Source organism: Fukomys damarensis, unplaced genomic scaffold (assembly GCF_012274545.1).
Source record: "Fukomys damarensis isolate Sample0158 unplaced genomic scaffold, DMR_v1.0_HiC HiC_scaffold_15, whole genome shotgun sequence".
Taxonomy (NCBI): Eukaryota; Metazoa; Chordata; class Mammalia; order Rodentia; family Bathyergidae; genus Fukomys; species Fukomys damarensis.
In genome coordinates, this window is record NW_022900927.1 from 39,873,158 (window position 1) to 39,890,949 (window position 17,792).

General features: G+C 33.5%; 1 protein-coding gene across 6 annotated transcripts in view; it reads right to left on the reverse strand.

Annotated features, from left to right (window-relative positions):
* Positions 1-232: 232 nt before the first annotated feature.
* Positions 233-17,792, reverse strand: part of Nap1l1 (nucleosome assembly protein 1 like 1) — a 34,388-nt gene continuing 16,828 nt past the window's right edge. For 4 of the 6 annotated variants that reach the window (XM_010639556.3, XM_010639552.3, XM_010639554.3 and 1 more), the window contains 11 exons: positions 12,414-12,555; positions 12,102-12,182; positions 11,214-11,342; positions 10,125-10,196; positions 8,955-9,094; positions 8,350-8,495; positions 8,236-8,255; positions 6,214-6,336; positions 5,482-5,511; positions 4,928-4,978; positions 3,160-3,830 (listed from right to left, as the gene is read on the reverse strand). In XM_010639556.3, the coding sequence (XP_010637858.1) occupies positions 3,795-3,830; positions 4,928-4,978; positions 5,482-5,511; positions 6,214-6,336; positions 8,236-8,255; positions 8,350-8,495; positions 8,955-9,094; positions 10,125-10,196; positions 11,214-11,342; positions 12,102-12,182; positions 12,414-12,555 (970 nt within the window). In that variant the 3' untranslated portion in view covers positions 3,160-3,794. The other 2 variants (XM_033763785.1, XM_010639553.3) reach the window with 2 other exon arrangements.

The window sequence follows — 17,792 nt, forward strand, 5'->3', positions numbered from 1 at the left end:
AAAAAAAAAAAAAAAAAAAAAAAAAAAAAAAATCTCAAAAGGAGGCAGAAAGCGGTGTCTTTGAATAGGTTTCTTACTAAGGTTACATGACTGAGACAATAGCAGTGATTCTGTCAGTGATACAGAAAGTCGTTGTACACAACAGCCCTTAGTCTCCTTTAGACCAGTCACAAAGGTCTTCAAAACTAAGTACAAGTTATTTTTATATTGTACTTTATTATAATACAGTATTGAAATCACTTTTATATGAATTTTTTGGCTTGTGAAAGAAATCATCTGAGTTCCCATTATTTCTTATGGGAAGAGTCACGTTGGATTACAAGCGTGTTTCTAGAACATTTATGCTTGCAAACCAAAGTATTACCATACATCAGTGTGGATGAATACAACCTTAAGGAAAAAAATTTCACACAACAAAGATGTTCCCCATTTCTCCAGTCACATTAAGCATTAAGTGAACTTGTCTTTTATCCAGGTTATACTTTAATATCTAGATTTTTAGACCAGTATACAAAAAAAAAAACCAAAAAACAAAAAAAACACATCTGTTCAGTTAACTTCAGTTACTAATTTACCATTACTGTTCACATTTACTTTTAGGTGTTAGACTTAGTGTTTTAAACAGCAATTACCTAAATTATGAACACTTATTTTCAAATCAAAATTGAGCTCATTATTACCAAGTATATGTACAGTGGCAGAAGTCTTAAAAATTGGTTATATATACACATATATGTATTTCTCTTTCCTAAAGTTTCTACAAAGAACATACATGTCATCTGTTTTGTACATTTAAAATAACATTTGGCCTGAATTAAATAAGTCAATATAAAGGCTAAAATTTGTTTTAAGATTCAAATTCTAGACCACGCCCTCATCACAGCATTCAAAGTATTTGAATATTAGCTTCATAGTTCTATATGGCATGGTAAAATGTTTTCACAAACAGTAACTGGAAGTTTTTATATATTTTTGATAATAGGAACAGCCTGCAACTGAGATAAACCCACAAATCCAGTCTTACAAACAGCAGTAATACTGTTAATTCAGTTACCTTAGGGGCTCTGTCACATGCCAATAACTATCATTAACCTAGTCACAAAATAATGAAAGTATTTTTTATCAGAGTTACTATCTCCTTTTCATGTTTATTAAATGAGCTCAAAAGGAAAGAGGTAGAATCCCATTTTTCTTAAGTACCAACTCTCCAATTCCAAGTAGTTAATGCATTTTCACATATAAATAGTAATACTGGCACCAATTCAGTAAACTAAGAATTTTAAGAAATTACAGATGTGCTGTCAGGCAGCTATGTTAAACTAGCAACTAAGCAATGTGTGGAACTGTTGTTCTGTGCTCAGTTGCCATACCTGAATAACCATAAAGTCCTATTATTTTTTCCCCAAATAGATGACTATATGAATTTCAATGTCTATAGATAACCAAGAATAAAATCCTCAGGAACTATGGAGTGTCTTTCTCGTTTTCAAAGAACTCTACTTTGAGGGATGAGGAGGTTGTTCTTATAAATTACGCAGATTTACAGGTCAAGGTGACCTAAGCACCAAATAACCTGTTTAGATATCTCTGCTCTTCTATCTTCAAAAACAGCAGTGTATATTTGTATTCTTTTAAAAAAATCCAAATGTCACCAGTATATTTTATAAAATTAAGTCCAAATTTTATTTAAGGATTTCAAATTACATATTTCAAATTTCTAAAATGGAATAGAACCATCTTGGAATGCAGAAATGGCATAAATGAACACTGACATCCCTTGAAATTCAAATTTTACAAAGAAAACAATTCCTCTGCAAAACACATCCCCATTATGTAACAAGATGAATTATTATCTACCTCTTCACTTTGGCAATAGAGCTATTTCCTAAAGGAATGGGGAAAGGTGATTTTGTTACTTCTTTAATTAAAAATGGGATTCTATCTTTGATTAAAATTTTAAAGATCAGAAAAAGCTATGTTTAGATGAAATATGGTTAAAAAAATCAACACAATGTCCAATCAATATTATGAAAATTATGAAAATAAAAAGGAAAAAACTACTGTGATTGGTTAAGGATTTCCAGTAGTCAGGAGTCTCAGGAAGAGGATGGATAGTTCCACATAAATGTGCTCATATTTTGAGTCCTTAATACTAAATTTTCAAAAAGAAAACTATCACTTATAAAAATGTATCAACTCAATGTAATTTCATTAACAGCAGGAACTCTAGACCTTCCTTAGTCCATTCTCATTATCAAAAATAAGTTCATACCCAAAATTAACAGTAATTAGCCTGAGGTATTTTAAATGTGGCTCTGAAGTCTCAAACATAATGGCATTCCCCTCCCCAAAACAGTCTTATTAGTACTTCAGGCCCATAATCTCCATAGTACTTACTACAATATGGTCATGGTCACCTAGAATATCTGAGGAAAAAAAATCCTTGGATGTTTTGAAACAAACCCATCCCCCATCCATTTTCACTTAAAATAGTGGCCACATGAAATCTTGAGTGTTATCTAGCCAGATCCACAATAGGGGTGTTTCAACTTCATGTTCCAGTTTAAGTATCACAGCCTGGTGTGAATAAAATTCGGAGTATCACTTTGTGGTACAAATAGGTTCAAATTTCTGAGGCTTTAAATGAGACTGAGAAAGAGTTCATGAAATTTAATGTACTATGCCTTAACACATCTGTGAGGTAGTTAAGTAAACAGTACTACCCATTTTAATACATAGTAAACAGAAACATGGGTAAATGACATAGCTAAGCAATTAAGGATCAGAATAAACCATAGAGGTTTAGGGCTTTCTCTCTAGTTATAATCCAAAACCATGAAATTTAACTTTTCTTCTTTTAAAAAAATGTATCAAATCATTTAGGTTTTCTGCTTTTACTTTTGGTTCAACTGGCTCTTTTTACTTCAGTATGTTAAACTGGGCACAATAATCATTAATCCAAGTTTAGCCTCTGCTTCTAACCTGAATCAGTACAAAATTAAGACATTAACCCTTGTGAGAACTAAAATTGCATTTACCATTTTTATTTTAGACTGCAAAAACAAAAACAAGCAAACAAACACCCAAAAAAACATGAAATAGGCTCATCAAATGATGTAAAGTCATCCTTTCCAGGAAAGCAGAAGGTAGACCCTACCACAAAGAAAAGACGCTTAGTTAATGGATGTTAAATTTAGAAATATACTAAAATAGTATCAGTTTAACTTCTGAAAATTCTAGGTTTTATTCAGTTCCCTGTGGCAACCATACCCATGTAAATTAGGCTTCCATATAATTAACTATCACCTAAAATGTAAAAATCCATTAATAAGCTAACAATTATCAGATTTGGTCTTACTGGAAATTCTTAACCATGTCTTTTTTTTCCCCCTTTAAATGATTATTTTAAGTCACCGCATTTCTGTAACAAAACAAAATGAAAAGTACAACTATGCAAGCGACTTAAACCCACTCTACAACTAAGCAGGAAAACTATTTTGGTTCTTCAGGAAAAAGTTAATTTTCACAGTTATACTCCAATAATTATATGATGCAAATAACCAAGTTGCAGCAATGAATGAACATGCTTCAGAGAATCTGTGCATTCGATGTAATCTGACAGTAAAACTATAGTTAAAATGCTAGTTAGACAAATTGATCGCTAAAATATCAATTCCTTTAAAAAAATTACTGAGTCTACCAAGTAAATACAAAAACATAAGGCTGTAAGTAAATAATGGTTGTGTTTAGGCTATTACAGTGCAGGTTATCCTCAAGGCCACATACATCCTGCTTCACTGCTGCTTGCACTCTGCTGGGTTTTGCTCCTTCTGTTAAAGGAAAACAAGAAGTCAATCTAACTTCTACCTACTTCCATGTATTTCTCAACAGTAATTACTACCTTTATCACAATATCCCACTTGCCAAACTTTTTACCTGAAGAAATGATATTTAACAATGACAGCAAATTAGTCTTAGCAAGTCAATAAAATGCTACAAAGCCTAAATTTCACAATGCACAATTAACTCCATAATACACTAATCTTAAAATAACTTGGTAGCCATTTCATCTTCACAGATACTAAGTTCATTTATACTTGGCTATTAGGATTATTTCATACCTATCACACTATTTGAAGTTACTTTCTTATAAAATCTGTTACTTAGATTATATCTTCTGGATTATTTTATAGCACTGAACACAGTTAAGTCACCACTTACAAACAAGTTTCAATTTGTTTGACAAAGTGAGTCCTACACAGCACACCTGTCAAAGTTCACAACTCAAACATTCCTAAGTCAGAGACTCATTGTACATGAATGAACTTTAGATAAACCTTGAGTTTCAATAATTTTGATAATTCATTATGTATTCTGTGGGAAGTACTTTTACCAATCCTAGTATTACAGATTAAACTGACAGGAATTATTGACTGGGACCCTGAGGGACTTTAAAATAACAGTGGTTGGGAGAATCTAAAAACAACACTACTCCCCAGTTTTCAAGCACTCTCACATTCAGCTCCCTGAAACTAATTTTATCAGCTTTCCTTTAGAGGGAAACAGTCTAAGACCACAGATAATAAATGTGTAACACTTAAAATTGCAGGGGGAAAAAAGCCCCAAATAAAATGTCATTAAAAATAGAGTGCTAAAAAATAGAATTAAATTAAATTAAAAAATAAAAAGACACAATGCTAAGGGTTTCATTGGCCTGAAACTATGAAAAATACAAAGTCAAGTCAAAATGTTTCTCAGGGAAAAGTGCACTGATGTTTGTGTACTACTCAAAATACAAGTAAGGACTGGAAAGGAGGGGAGGTATACATCAATGGGCTTTTCTGGTTAAGTGTAATGGAGAAAAATAAAACTTTATTCTTACTTTATCTTGCCTTGAATTTAACAAAACAGCACTAATTTTGCTCACCTTTGGGTCATAGTCAGGATCATTTTCCTCATCTCCTTCTTCTTCCCCTTCCTATATTAAAGTTCAAAATGCATCCATGAAGTAGGTACACAGCAGAAAAAAAAATGGCTCATAATGTAGGGAAAATTCAATACAATTTACTCTATGGGTCAACAGATTTTCATGATTACAGAGTTTGGTGATAACACAATTTAATTTGCAAGTTTCTAATATGAAAAATTTCCCAACACAACGTGAGACATCCAGAGAGCTTTTATTGAAAAGATTTACTGCAGCCAACGTTGAAAAAGTTTACTGCAGCTTTTGACTTCTTCAAAGAGCTGATAACCCTGCAGCAGAACAAAATTATTTGAAATAAAAAAAAAATGTTGCTGAGTTTTGCAATTTATTTATTGAAACCGTATACATACATTGTTTGGCTGTAGAATTCTAAGATCATATTTTCCAAAATTTATCCCAAATGACAGAATGATTATAGCAAAGGAATACATAAGTCACTCAATTTGCTTCTCAATGTGTTAAACAGAATTATTTGCTCATTTGGTAAACATTACCTCATCCGCTTCTTCACCTTCTTCATCATACTAAAGAGAAAACAGGATAAATATAAATGAATATAACACATGAGAATAACGTTAACACCCAACCCTTGAAACACTTTAATCTAGTGCTCGCTTAGGGGGCAGCACATACACTGAACATTTAAATCTAAAAGGTGAAAACAAAAAACAGCTCTTAAAGTGACTGATTATAAATTAGCTATAGGAAATCACCTAGTGCTATTATCTATAACCTCATAAAATTAAACAATATAATTACATAAAGTATGATTAGATAACTATTATTACAGGTATTACTGGTTTATATCTGTATGAAACACACTGCACACAACAGCCAAAGCCTATAAGGGCAGTCTCATTTTACCTTAATCATTATTTAATATAATCTTAGATGAAAATTATATGCTCCTTAAATAAATGTTAAACAATAAGTCCTTGTTGTATTTTATGTGGCCAAATCCAACATATGGCACTAATAACACTAAACCTACAAGTTCCACTAATTCAAAATAACCTTCCTATTAGCAGGACAAAAAAGGTTAAATCCAAAGATCCTAAGGAGCCAGCCATACTTAAGACTGAGAGAAGGTATCTAAGATTATCACTTTAAATTGTTCTGTCTTATTTTTGAAAAGTTCAACTTAGCAATTCTGATTACCAAACATTTCCTTTGAAAATATCAAACCCTCATCAAATTATTTCCCTGTAGGGTTCAAATTTACTCACATCATCATCATCATCTTCAATAGCTTCTCCAGTGAAGTACAACACCGATCTTGGAATTATACGCTCACGTAAAAAATGGCCAATTTCAAAATCTGCAGCAAGGATAGCTTCAGCATCATCATCCTATTGTTTAAAGGAAGATAAAAGCACATATTTGAAAGTAACTGTAATTTGACATATGTGAGATGTCTACGTTAAAGTCATGAAGAAACTTGAGCTGGCATTTAGTGTAGAGTACCTGCCCAACATCCTCCATCCCCATCCCTGAAAAAAAAGAAACCCTCAACTTTATGTCAACCTAAAATTAAATTATACTCATATAGATCAAGTAGTCATCCATATATGCTAGCTTTATACATTTTTCATAAAAAGAAGTTAGCAGAAAATAAGTAAAATAAGGGCCAGAGATGTAGCTAATGGTAGAGCACTTGCAAAGTATGGGTGAGGCACTGGGTTCAAACCCTAGTACCACAGGAGGGAGGGAGGGAGGGAAGGAGGAGAAATTGTGGTAAATAAAAATTAGAACTATTGCCTAGCTTTGGGGGGAAGCATGAACAGTAAAATATAAATGTAACTTTTGTTACATGACAATTTTCCACTGAAAATACACACTGGAATACCGAAAGAAAAAACGCAGACTTTCATAAGTAAAACTAAGTATACGGTAAATAAGAGACCACAGTACCCAAATGGCTTATATAATTAAGTACAGTTGTAAATCTATGCAATGACAAAGGAGTCCGACTTTATGACTATAATAAATCGACTAAGCCAATCTAATATTTCTATATAATGGTAAAGCACAGCAGAGAAATAATTGACATTATTCAAAATAGTTTTAAAATCTCTTTTAAGTAGCTGGGTGCACGCCTATATTCCCAGCACTCAGGAGGCTGAGGCAGGAGGATCTCTGTTTAAGGCCAACCTGGGCTACATAGCATTTCAACCACCTCTCAAATCCCACTTAAATTCTGAACTAAACAATGAATTCCATAAAATGAGTCCTAAGCATAATCCACACAAATAAACAAAAATTTGTTAAAATGGGTGTATATGTTTAAGACTATTAAGGAAGAAATTCTAATCACAAATGGAGGTTTTTTGTGCATAACTTTTGAGGTTTTTCTGCCACCATCAATTTTTAATAGTAAATGTTAAAAATGCACTCAACACAAACTTCAACCCATCCACTGATGTGAAAATTATGTGAAGGTCCATCTTAATGCTCCTAAGTAGTTCTTAACCTGCAATTTACACACTGCTGTACATTTCCATAGTTTGTTTGCTAAAAGACATTTTGACCCATGCCAGTTGATCAAATATTACTAGTCTTTTGGAAATCTGGTCTAAGCTTAGCCAACTTTATTCAAATTCAAAAGTATGCAAATTAATAAAATCTTTAATCTCATATACATACAAAACTATTTAAACTGCCATAGTAAAATTAAAAACCATGGCCAACAGAAAACAAATTTCAAAACATGCCAGTTCTATCCCTGCTTATTGTAACATTCTTTGAGGTTTTCCTTCACTCCAGAATACATGTCAAGAACAGGAACATTTCAGTTATCTATGCCACATATATGAACAAACATGGCCACAGAATGCTAAGATATCTCCATTGAAACAAGGACAGCTAAGAGTTCCAAACATAATGCAGTTAAAAGTTCAATCAGTATAAATGACATAATACATCCTATTTTCATTAAGAAAATTTTAGAGAAGTTTCATTTCAATGTTTCTCAGTAGTGACACCAACATCATCTTGAATGAACACTTTTTAGATCCTGAAAGCTCTGCCCTACAGATTGCAGGCCTTCGAACATATGCTAGAAGCAGGCTGTAGACGTAGTTCAGTGGCAGAATCCTCACCTAGTATGCAAAAGCCTTGAATTCAACCCCCAGCACAATGCAAATAACCGGTCTAAATAATGTTAGTAGCAACCATCCCATTCTACTTTTGAGGACCATAGCTTCCATCTTATATACAGTCAAAGCCATAAATTTTACAATTCCACTTACCAGATCTCCACTCTCAGGAACTGCAAAATTAAAAAAAGAAATTCAAATGAGTAGGAAATTCAACAAAGCTCATAATAAAACAACCATAAATACCCAAACTAAAACACTATTTACCTTCTGGAGGAGCAAAAAAATTAAAGAAAGAATCATTGGAAACTGTTTTAGTCACAGTTCGAACTGTTCCACGTCCCTTATGTTTCTGCTTCTTTTTAATGGTTTTCAAAGTGACATTCTTTCCTTTTTTCCAATCTATCTGGCACCTTGCAAACCAAAGGGAAAAAATATTTTATCACAATTAGCACTTTCAATTTACTACATTTCTATCAGTTGTATTTTGTGCTTGCGAGGCAGGCAGCAGCACTGCTGAGCTAAAATCCCTAGCCCCACAACTTCCAAGTTTTTTGAGACAGTAATTAGCTCAAATTTTTTTTGTCACAGTAGAACTGGGAAAATTTTATTTCTAATCAAAACTTTAAAATGTACATTAGCAAAACTGCAGTATCATATAGTTAATATTGTATATACTCTTTTACAGAAATAGGTAATGTTACAGTGATTGGCACTAAGAAAAACGGAAGGAAAATGGCACATTTCACTAAAATGCTTGACAACAAACTATGTATGCATCAAACACACACAATGAAAATACAAGTATCATAAAGCATTAAGTACAAAATATATATATGTAATGTTCTATTAAAGTACTAAAACTCACTCACCCTGTACAGCCCATAATTTCTGGTCCATCAAATGAAAAGGGATCAGAATCATCTGGTTCCGATCTCATCCTATACGTCTTTGTCAACACTTCATTTGTGAAATATTCATTGGGTTCAAAGTGAAATTCTAAGACAAAACTCTTTTTAAAAAAGCATAAAAGTTAGTTTAAATCTTACATCATGAATTTTAATGCATTCATAAATAGCTTAATCTGTGCTTTTTTTACAATATAAAGAATTCTGAATGATTTTTACTCTGAAATACAATGCCATGTAAGAAATCCTAAGTCACATTAAAATAGCAAAATGATTTACAACTATCATTTAGTCTGAAATACACCTGAAGTGACTAAGTCCCCCTTCTTTATTATCTACCCAAAAAGGAGGTTTTTAAATATGAAACTAGAACCTGAACTTGACAAAGAAAAAGTTCAACTAACTGTAGGAATCTACAGCCTACTACTTTTATAGTAGCTTTGCCCATAGTTAACATACTGTTAGTTTTTAGGAAAGGTTGTCAGCTTCTCTTTCATCCTGGAAGAGGCCCTCTAACATTATTTATGTAATTCCCAGGCATGTGACTTTTTAATACAATCTATATAATTGTTTATTCATGTTGAGTTGTCATTTTTTAATCTACTTTAATCCAGGATCAATGATTATATTTTAAAAAGGTTAAGTTCACAGGAGAAAAAGCAGTAAATGCAGCATCACAATTTCTAACATCCAGATATTTATTTCCTACAATTAATAGTTTCAGGGCCGGAGATTTAGCTCAGCAGTTTGGTGGCCTGCCTTGCAAGCACAAAGACTCACCAAGTTCAATCCCCGGTATCAAAAAAAAAAAATAATAATAATAATAATAATAGTTTCAGCATTTCCTTTTTCCTTCTCACCTTCATCCCTAACTCTTGAATATCATCTATCTTTAAAAACCTTCACCAGGCATGGTGGCATACACTTGTAATCCCTCACTAGGCTGAGGCACAAAATCACTGAAAGTTCTTGGCCAGTCTGGGCTACATAGTGATTTCAAGAACAGCCTAAACTACACAGTGAAATCCTATCTCAAAAAACAAACAAACAAAAAACAAACAAACAAAAAAAACTTTTCATTTATCTACTACAAAATTGTACATATTTTAAAAGTTTGTTTTGTTTTGTTTTTACCATAGGCTGGCCAGCATCTGAGAACTTCACTTTAATGTCCTTCAAATGCTTCAGAATTGGTTCATCATGTTCCTTCAAATTGAAAGATTAATAAAATTGAGTACTGTGGCATTTTAAGATCAAGGTTCTCTTACTAAACAAACACTAGATAATTAAGATGGTATTTTTTACCATAAAAAAGTGACCTTAAGAATATCTTCATATTACAGAATACAGCGACACTACCTTACACTACAATTCTGTCACTGACGCAGAACAGACTAAACAAACAACTACATCATTGTACAAAATCAACAATCAAAAAATAGAAAACTAAGTTTAAATAGAGTGTGACTGCTTTAAAATGTTTCCTGATTGCAACTGCTGGCTTTTCTAGCTGCTTTTTCCTTCTCACTATGCTGAAACAGAAAGGCAATAAGCAGTGACTATATTGAGATCATTTCTTTTTCTCAATGTAACTTCTAGCTATACAAAATGAGGCAACAGGTACTACAAAACAAATAAGAGGTTCAAGAAATGCTAAGAGGCAAAGTATCCCTAGGGTGACTCTATTGGTTTCCCAGAGAACAATACAACTATGAATGAAAGAAACATCTTCATAGAATTTTTTTTTCAGTGCACATTTTAGCCAGGAACGATGGCACAAGGCAGGAAGATCACAGAGTTAAGACGCCAGCCTGGGCTACATATACACAGAGAGACCCCCATCTCAACACTCCACCCCAGCAAAAAGCCAATTTCCCAAATTTCCTAGAATAATTCCAGCCCCAGAATGAAAAGCTCTTCTGGGGCAAGAGAAAATTCTATTAAGATTCCTCTCTCTCCATATTAAGAAATGCAAAGACAATGCACTGGGTTATGAGAAAGCGTCAACTACTGATGAAACTATTTCATCATCTAATTTTTAAAAATGAACTGTAGTTTATTTGGCTATAAATAAAGAACAAAAGCTATAATCTTCCTTCTATAGATTGTGCTATTTCAAAAAAGAACAATCACTCTTTAAAGGTCAATACTGAGAATAGTCAGCCATTTAAATTTCAAATGTTTATCTTTCAGCTGAATTGGTGTTTTTATGAATAAAATTACCTGAACCATGTCACTGAGCAAGTCAACATTCTTAAAAACAGTCAACCAAAATTCAGGGATTCCTTTAGGATCTTCTTTTTCTTCATCTTTTTTCTCATCTTCAATCTTGGCCTTTTCTTTCAGCTCCTCCTTGATAAGTAACAGTATATATTATATACTCTTGACAAACTCTTATATGTCCCCTTAACTTACATAAGCTGTGCCCTAAGTGTAAAAATCAACATACCCATAGCCACCAATTACAACTTTCAGTCAAGAGAAGGTCTAGTTAAGTTGGGGAAAGAGTCCTGTTACCCATTCCATTAACAATGCTGCTAGGCAAGGCATGGTTGCACATTCCCTAATCCCAGCATTATGGGAGGCTGAAGCAGGAAGATGAAAGTTGAAGCCCAATCTAAGCAATTTAGACCCTCCTCAAAATAAAAAAAATAAAAATAAAGGGCAGAGAATAGTAGCTCAGAGTGAAGGCCCTGGGTTCAATCTTCAGTACCACCACTACCAAAAAAATCCCTGCTACCATTTCCCTCTAAAAAGACCACTGGGACCAACTGACAGAGGAAAAAACATTTTATAAAAAAAAAGAGAGAGACTTTACAACTGGGTATAGATAGTGCCAGGTTGAACAATGTCCCATCAGCACTATACATCTTACAAAAAACGAAACAAAAACAACATTTCCTAGGTATAAAAACACCACTAATTGGGCTGAAGATGCAAGCTCAGTGGTGCTGCGCCTGCCTGGAAAATCAAGGTCCTAAATTTGATCCCCAGTACCGCCAAAAAACAAAAAACAAACACCATTAATTCTGTATCTCAGCAACAAATGTTAACATTTCAGACAAAAGATATTGTCATCTAAAATTACACTAGAATAAAGTTGATACTAACCGAAATTTCTTCTTCCTCATCTGGTTTCCATTCACATTCTTCTTCCGTCGGTTCATAAATTGCATTAATGATCTCAAATCGCTAAAATAATAATAAAAGCCTACATAAAAACACTGGAATCCAACCTTAACATTAGGGATTTCTTATTAAGGACTCTAATAGATTTAATTAACGAATACCAAGACAAGGGCTATTACTCTTGGTGGTTTTCCTAAGTACTTCTAATACCCACTTTAGTACTAAACCAGCTCAAAGTTTATTTGTACTTCCAAGCCTGTCTTCTAGAATTTTAGATAAACAGTAGAGTATTACCTTATCAAACAGTGGTTGGTAGAGAACGGCATACTTCCTTTCAAGATCATGAACTTCCTCATAGAATTTGGCTTCTATTTGAGCACATTTAACTTGAAGGTTTTTGAGAGCATTCACTCTTCTTTTAACCACCCTAGGCAAGCTAAAAAGTTAGAAACCAGTTACACAGCATCATAATAAAACACACCAGTCATGCTCTTATCATACTGAAATTGAAGCATCAAAGTGAATGAATAAGCTTCCTATTGAATGAAAAGGTGCAGTTAAAGTGATTCAAGATAGATATAAATTTACTGACCCTTTGGTAAAATAGTTCCAAAGTAGAAATTTAACCAAGTAACACCAATTTGTAAAAAAAGAAATCATTTTGGTCAACCCTAACCTCTCTAAATGTAATCAAGTCCAGAGTTAGACTTATTACTGATATCACCTCAACTCTAAAATGCAACATAGTTTATCATGACTATCTTAGAATAACCGTGCTTACTTCATATTTTCTTTTTTTAACTTACATCTCACCTGTAGTAGTAATAGAGGAAAGGACAGAAGCATGTGTATTTAGGAGAAAAGGACAATGTATCGTTACCTTTTTAGTCTAATTTGGTATTTGAAATCACATTAAATAAAAACATTAAGAAGGAACAAAAAAAAAAAATTTTTTTTTGGTACCAGGGATTGAACTCAAGTCCTTATAGCTGCCAGGCAGGTGGTGGAACCACTGAGCTAAATCCCAGGCTAGAAGGAACAAATTTTTAATCTCAATAAATTTGATATTTAAAAATCACATAAATCTTTTAAATAATAATGTGTTGAAGTACCATCCAAATGTCATGATATGCCATGGGGCACTGATTTTTTTTAAATTATACACTTAGCTTACGAAGATACTTAAAAATTAATAAACTCCTCCTATCACCCTGCAAAATGTTCACACTCCAAATTACCTAATGTCAGGAAATCTATGCAATATATTCAGAATCCACATTAAAATTTCCTGCTACAAATTTTTGTAAATCTCCCTTAGCCAATACTTTGATAAGATTATTACAAATATTAAACACTTAAAAATTTCAACTTTCACTTAAAGGAAAAAATAATGTTCTGCCTTCCACCAAAATGTTGAACTTGCATGGGCTCTGCTCCTGGTTTTCTCTTCCATCCCACAATTAATCCTAAAAACTTCAGAACCAAGAAGAAAGCCACAATTTATCATCTTGGCCCTCCTACACACATATACACACATATACATACACCTACACACCTCAACAAGCAACTTTTGGGTAAAGCTAAGGCCAACTTTAACTGGTATAGGTTGAGCAGCAACCTGGGAACATGATAGTTTAAGAGTAGGTGACAGAACAAGTTGGAGAAAACCATTTTTGTAAAAAAAATATGGGGGGGGTAGCTCAGTGGTTCCTTTGCCTGCTTCACAAGCACAAGGACCCAAATTCGATCCCCAGTACCCTCCCCAAAAAAGTATATGTGGCCTATTTGGGCTGGGGATTTAGCTCAGTGGTTCTGCTGCCTGCCTCGCAAGGATAAGGTCTGGAGTTCCATCCCCAGTACCAAAAGAAAAGAAAGAAAAGAAAAAGACAAAAGACAAAAGACAAGTGTAAAGTGTTCAAAGAAAAAGTGCAAATAAAGAAAAACAAACTAATACCAGAGATCAAAAGAATCACTGCATGGAAGATAATTTTTAACATATTTAAGAACTTTGAATTTACAATTTTATAACCAAACTATTCAGATGTGAAAGCAAGATAAAAATTTGCTCAGGTTTCACAAGCGGTAGCCACAGATATGCATTATATTCATTAAAAACAATTTTAGACATAAAAATATAGGAAATTCTATATAAATATAAGATACAGTATATGTGGTCAAAAAGCTCAGTATTTCATTGTTGCATTAAAGGAAAAAAAAATTAGATGACCAGAAAAAAATAGAACACTACAGATGCTGGTAAATTTAATAAATCAATAGGAGCGAATGAACTTACATATTAAATTACTACAGTAACTAAAAACAGAATGCATTAACTTTGAAATCAGCAGAAAATCTACTATACAATTAGAAATAAAAAAGGCAGAGAGAAAGAGAAAGTACAATAAATTAAAAATGAGGGAAAGACGAAAGCTAATTTCAAAAAATGTAAATTTGAATTTACTAACAAAGAAGTAAACATTCCTACTAGAAGACAAAGGATCGATTTTTGGTAAAGAAAAAAAAAAAGAGAAATGGAGTGCATCTTATTATTATTATTATTTTTTAATGTAGCAGGGATTGAACTCAGGACCTTGTGCTTGCCAGGCAGGCACAGTGCAACTGAGCTAAATCTCACTGAGTTAATTCCCCGGCCTGGAGTAGGTATCTTTAACAAACAATGGGGGCTGGGGGTAGGGAGTCATAAATACAAAGTAGGACATTTTGATTTAATAGGACAGACCCAAAAATAGTTTCAAAATGTGTAACCTCACAACTGAGAGGATTACAGAAGAAATATAAATTAATTGGAGGTGCTATTTTTCCCAGAAATGGTTAGATCAAGCAGATAAAGAAGAGAATCTCGGGCCAGGGATTTAGCTCAGTAGTTCCACCACCTGCCTCCCAAGCTCAAGGATCCGAGTTTGATCCCAGGTACCAAAAAAAAAAAAAAAGAATCTCAAAAATATAATAAACTTGAACTATTAATCTCAGCATATATATCATACCCAACATTTACAGGATACTTATAAAACCAGAGTGCACTAAGGCTATAAATAAAGGACCCAGATTAAAGAAAAAGTATCAATGAACCAAGTATCAAATGAACAAAGGAGCAAGCAAACCTAAGTAAGGTTCAGGGGTTCAAGCATGCTAAGCAAGTGTCCTACCACTGAGCTACACAACAATAAAGCCAGAAATCAATGAGAAGCAGTAACAAAAACATGGAAAAGTAAATCTATTTTTCTAAAAATCAGAAAGTGTACACCAATCAATTTAGAATCCAGATAAAATACATCCACATTTAGAATATAAAACTCCATGGCTCACAGGAGAGAACTTGAATAAAGTATCTAATTTTTTTTTTTTCTTTTTTTTTTTTTTTTTGAGACAGGGTCTCACTATGTAGTTGAGACTGACCTGGAACTCACTATGTAGCCCAGGCTGGTCTCGAACTCACAGCAATCCTCCTGCTTCAGCCACCTGAGTGCTGGGATTACAGGTATGCACCACCACGCCCAGCTTTTTAGAAAAGTAGCCCACTACTCCCCAGGATCTCTAATCCCAAACTCCAAATGCCCAAGTAAATTTTCAGAATTCTATTTCTATCTTACCCAAGTTATTGCAGAAAATGGGGATGAGGGTGTAGGACATAAAAGCAGATCTGTTTATTTCAATGGAAATCTTATTTCAGTGGAAATCTTCACTGTCTGCCAAGTTTATGCGCGCGCGCGCGCGCACACACACACACACACACACACACACACACACACACACTGACTGAGGACTCCAAATAAAATAAGCACAATGTAACACATTATGATTAAATTTACTCCAGAAAAACAAGAGTAGTTTGACTCACAAAATATTTATTTAATATTTACTTAACAGTAAGAATAAAATTCAAAAGGGCACTTAAAGGGGTTAGGTATGGTGGCACACACCCATAATCCCAGCTATTCAGGGAGTTGGGAAAAGGACTATTAAAAGTTAGAAGCCAGCTTGAGCAATTCAGCTACTACATTTCAAAACAGAAGAGCTAGGATGTAGCTCCACACTCCCTTGGTTCAATCAATCTCTAGTACCACCACTGGGATGGAGGTGGGGGGACAGTGAAGGCTGGAATTCTGGAGAATTTGCTGGTGTGTGCAAAGACCCTAGGTTTAATCTAAAGCACCAAAGAATAGAAAAAAAGAGGACTGAATTTAATGGGCAGATTTTATAACCATTTCCAATGACTAGAAATAAGACAAGTGCCTACCTTTAATGCTAATGTTCAACACAGTACTGACATCCTGGCTGATGTTATGAGACAAAATGTGGTTTAGTATAATGTGAAAGATTAGAACTAAAACTGATATTATTTGCAAATAAGCTCTTTAGGGAGAGTATGGACAAAACAAATTACAATAAATTTATCAAATCAATAGCAGTGCACTGTGTATCAGAAATAGCTAACTCAATGCAATTTAAAAAAATCACTACAGCAACACATCTGAATTATATAGAAATGAATCTAACCAATTTTGTGAAATTATAAGACACAATAAAGTATATAGATGACACAATATTAAAACACATACTTTTCTGTTAATCTACATAAATTCAATGTAATTCTTATCAAAATTTTAGAATTTAAAAATATTTGAGAACCTTGATAAATTTCAATGTATGTGAGATATGGGTCTGGTTAGGTCAACCTTGAAACTGTGTTTGGGGATGGGGAAGTAGGGAAAGAAACAACTTTTCCTGCCAGATAGCAAGAAACACTATAAAAGTCATAGAAATTAAGTGTGACAGTGACAAAAAAAAAAAATGGCCAAAAAAAAGATTAATGAAACAAGATGTGTCTGAGGGTGGGAGAAATGTAGAAGAAAGCAACTTGTTTTACCAGATTAAGACATAGTACAAAGTCATGGTAATTAAATGACAATGACGAAACAGACAAAAAGACCAAAGAAACAAAATAGTACACAAAGACAAACGCAAGTATTTAAAAGAACTTGACATGTGATATAGTTCACACACAAATAAATGAGGAAATGGATTAATAGTGTTTAATAACTAGCTCACTTTAAAAAATGAAAGTCGAAGGAGAAACTGGATGCTTACACTAAATATAAAGGTGGACTACATGTAGAGAGATCAAAGTCCTAAATGTGAATGGTAATACTACTACTAAACTAGACAACAGGAAATGTAGAGAGAACTAGGAAGGACTTCCTAAACAATTTCAAAAGCACAAGCCATAGGGAAAATTGTAGTAACATAAAAACTAAGGATTTCAGTTTAAGGGATATAGGAGTCCATGGATAAAGTTAGTAGAAATGACACAAAATATTATTTACAAAATCTAAAACTGTAAGAGAGTAACAACCGGAATACATAAGAACTACAAAATATGAAAGGCATAGAAACTCCAGTAAGATAATGGACAAAGGGTACAAATGGGATACCTAAGTCTCACAAGCTTTATGACAAGAAACCCAAAATTCATTAGAAATCAGAAAATATAAACAAAATGAGCTCATATCTACTAGCCCATATCTACCTACATAGCTAGCAAAGATCTCACTAAAATGTATATATTCCAAAGTTCTTTCAGTTCCTTAAGAGGATATGCACAAGAAGGCCCATCATAATACAGCAAGTGCTGATGGAGACAGGAGCCCATCA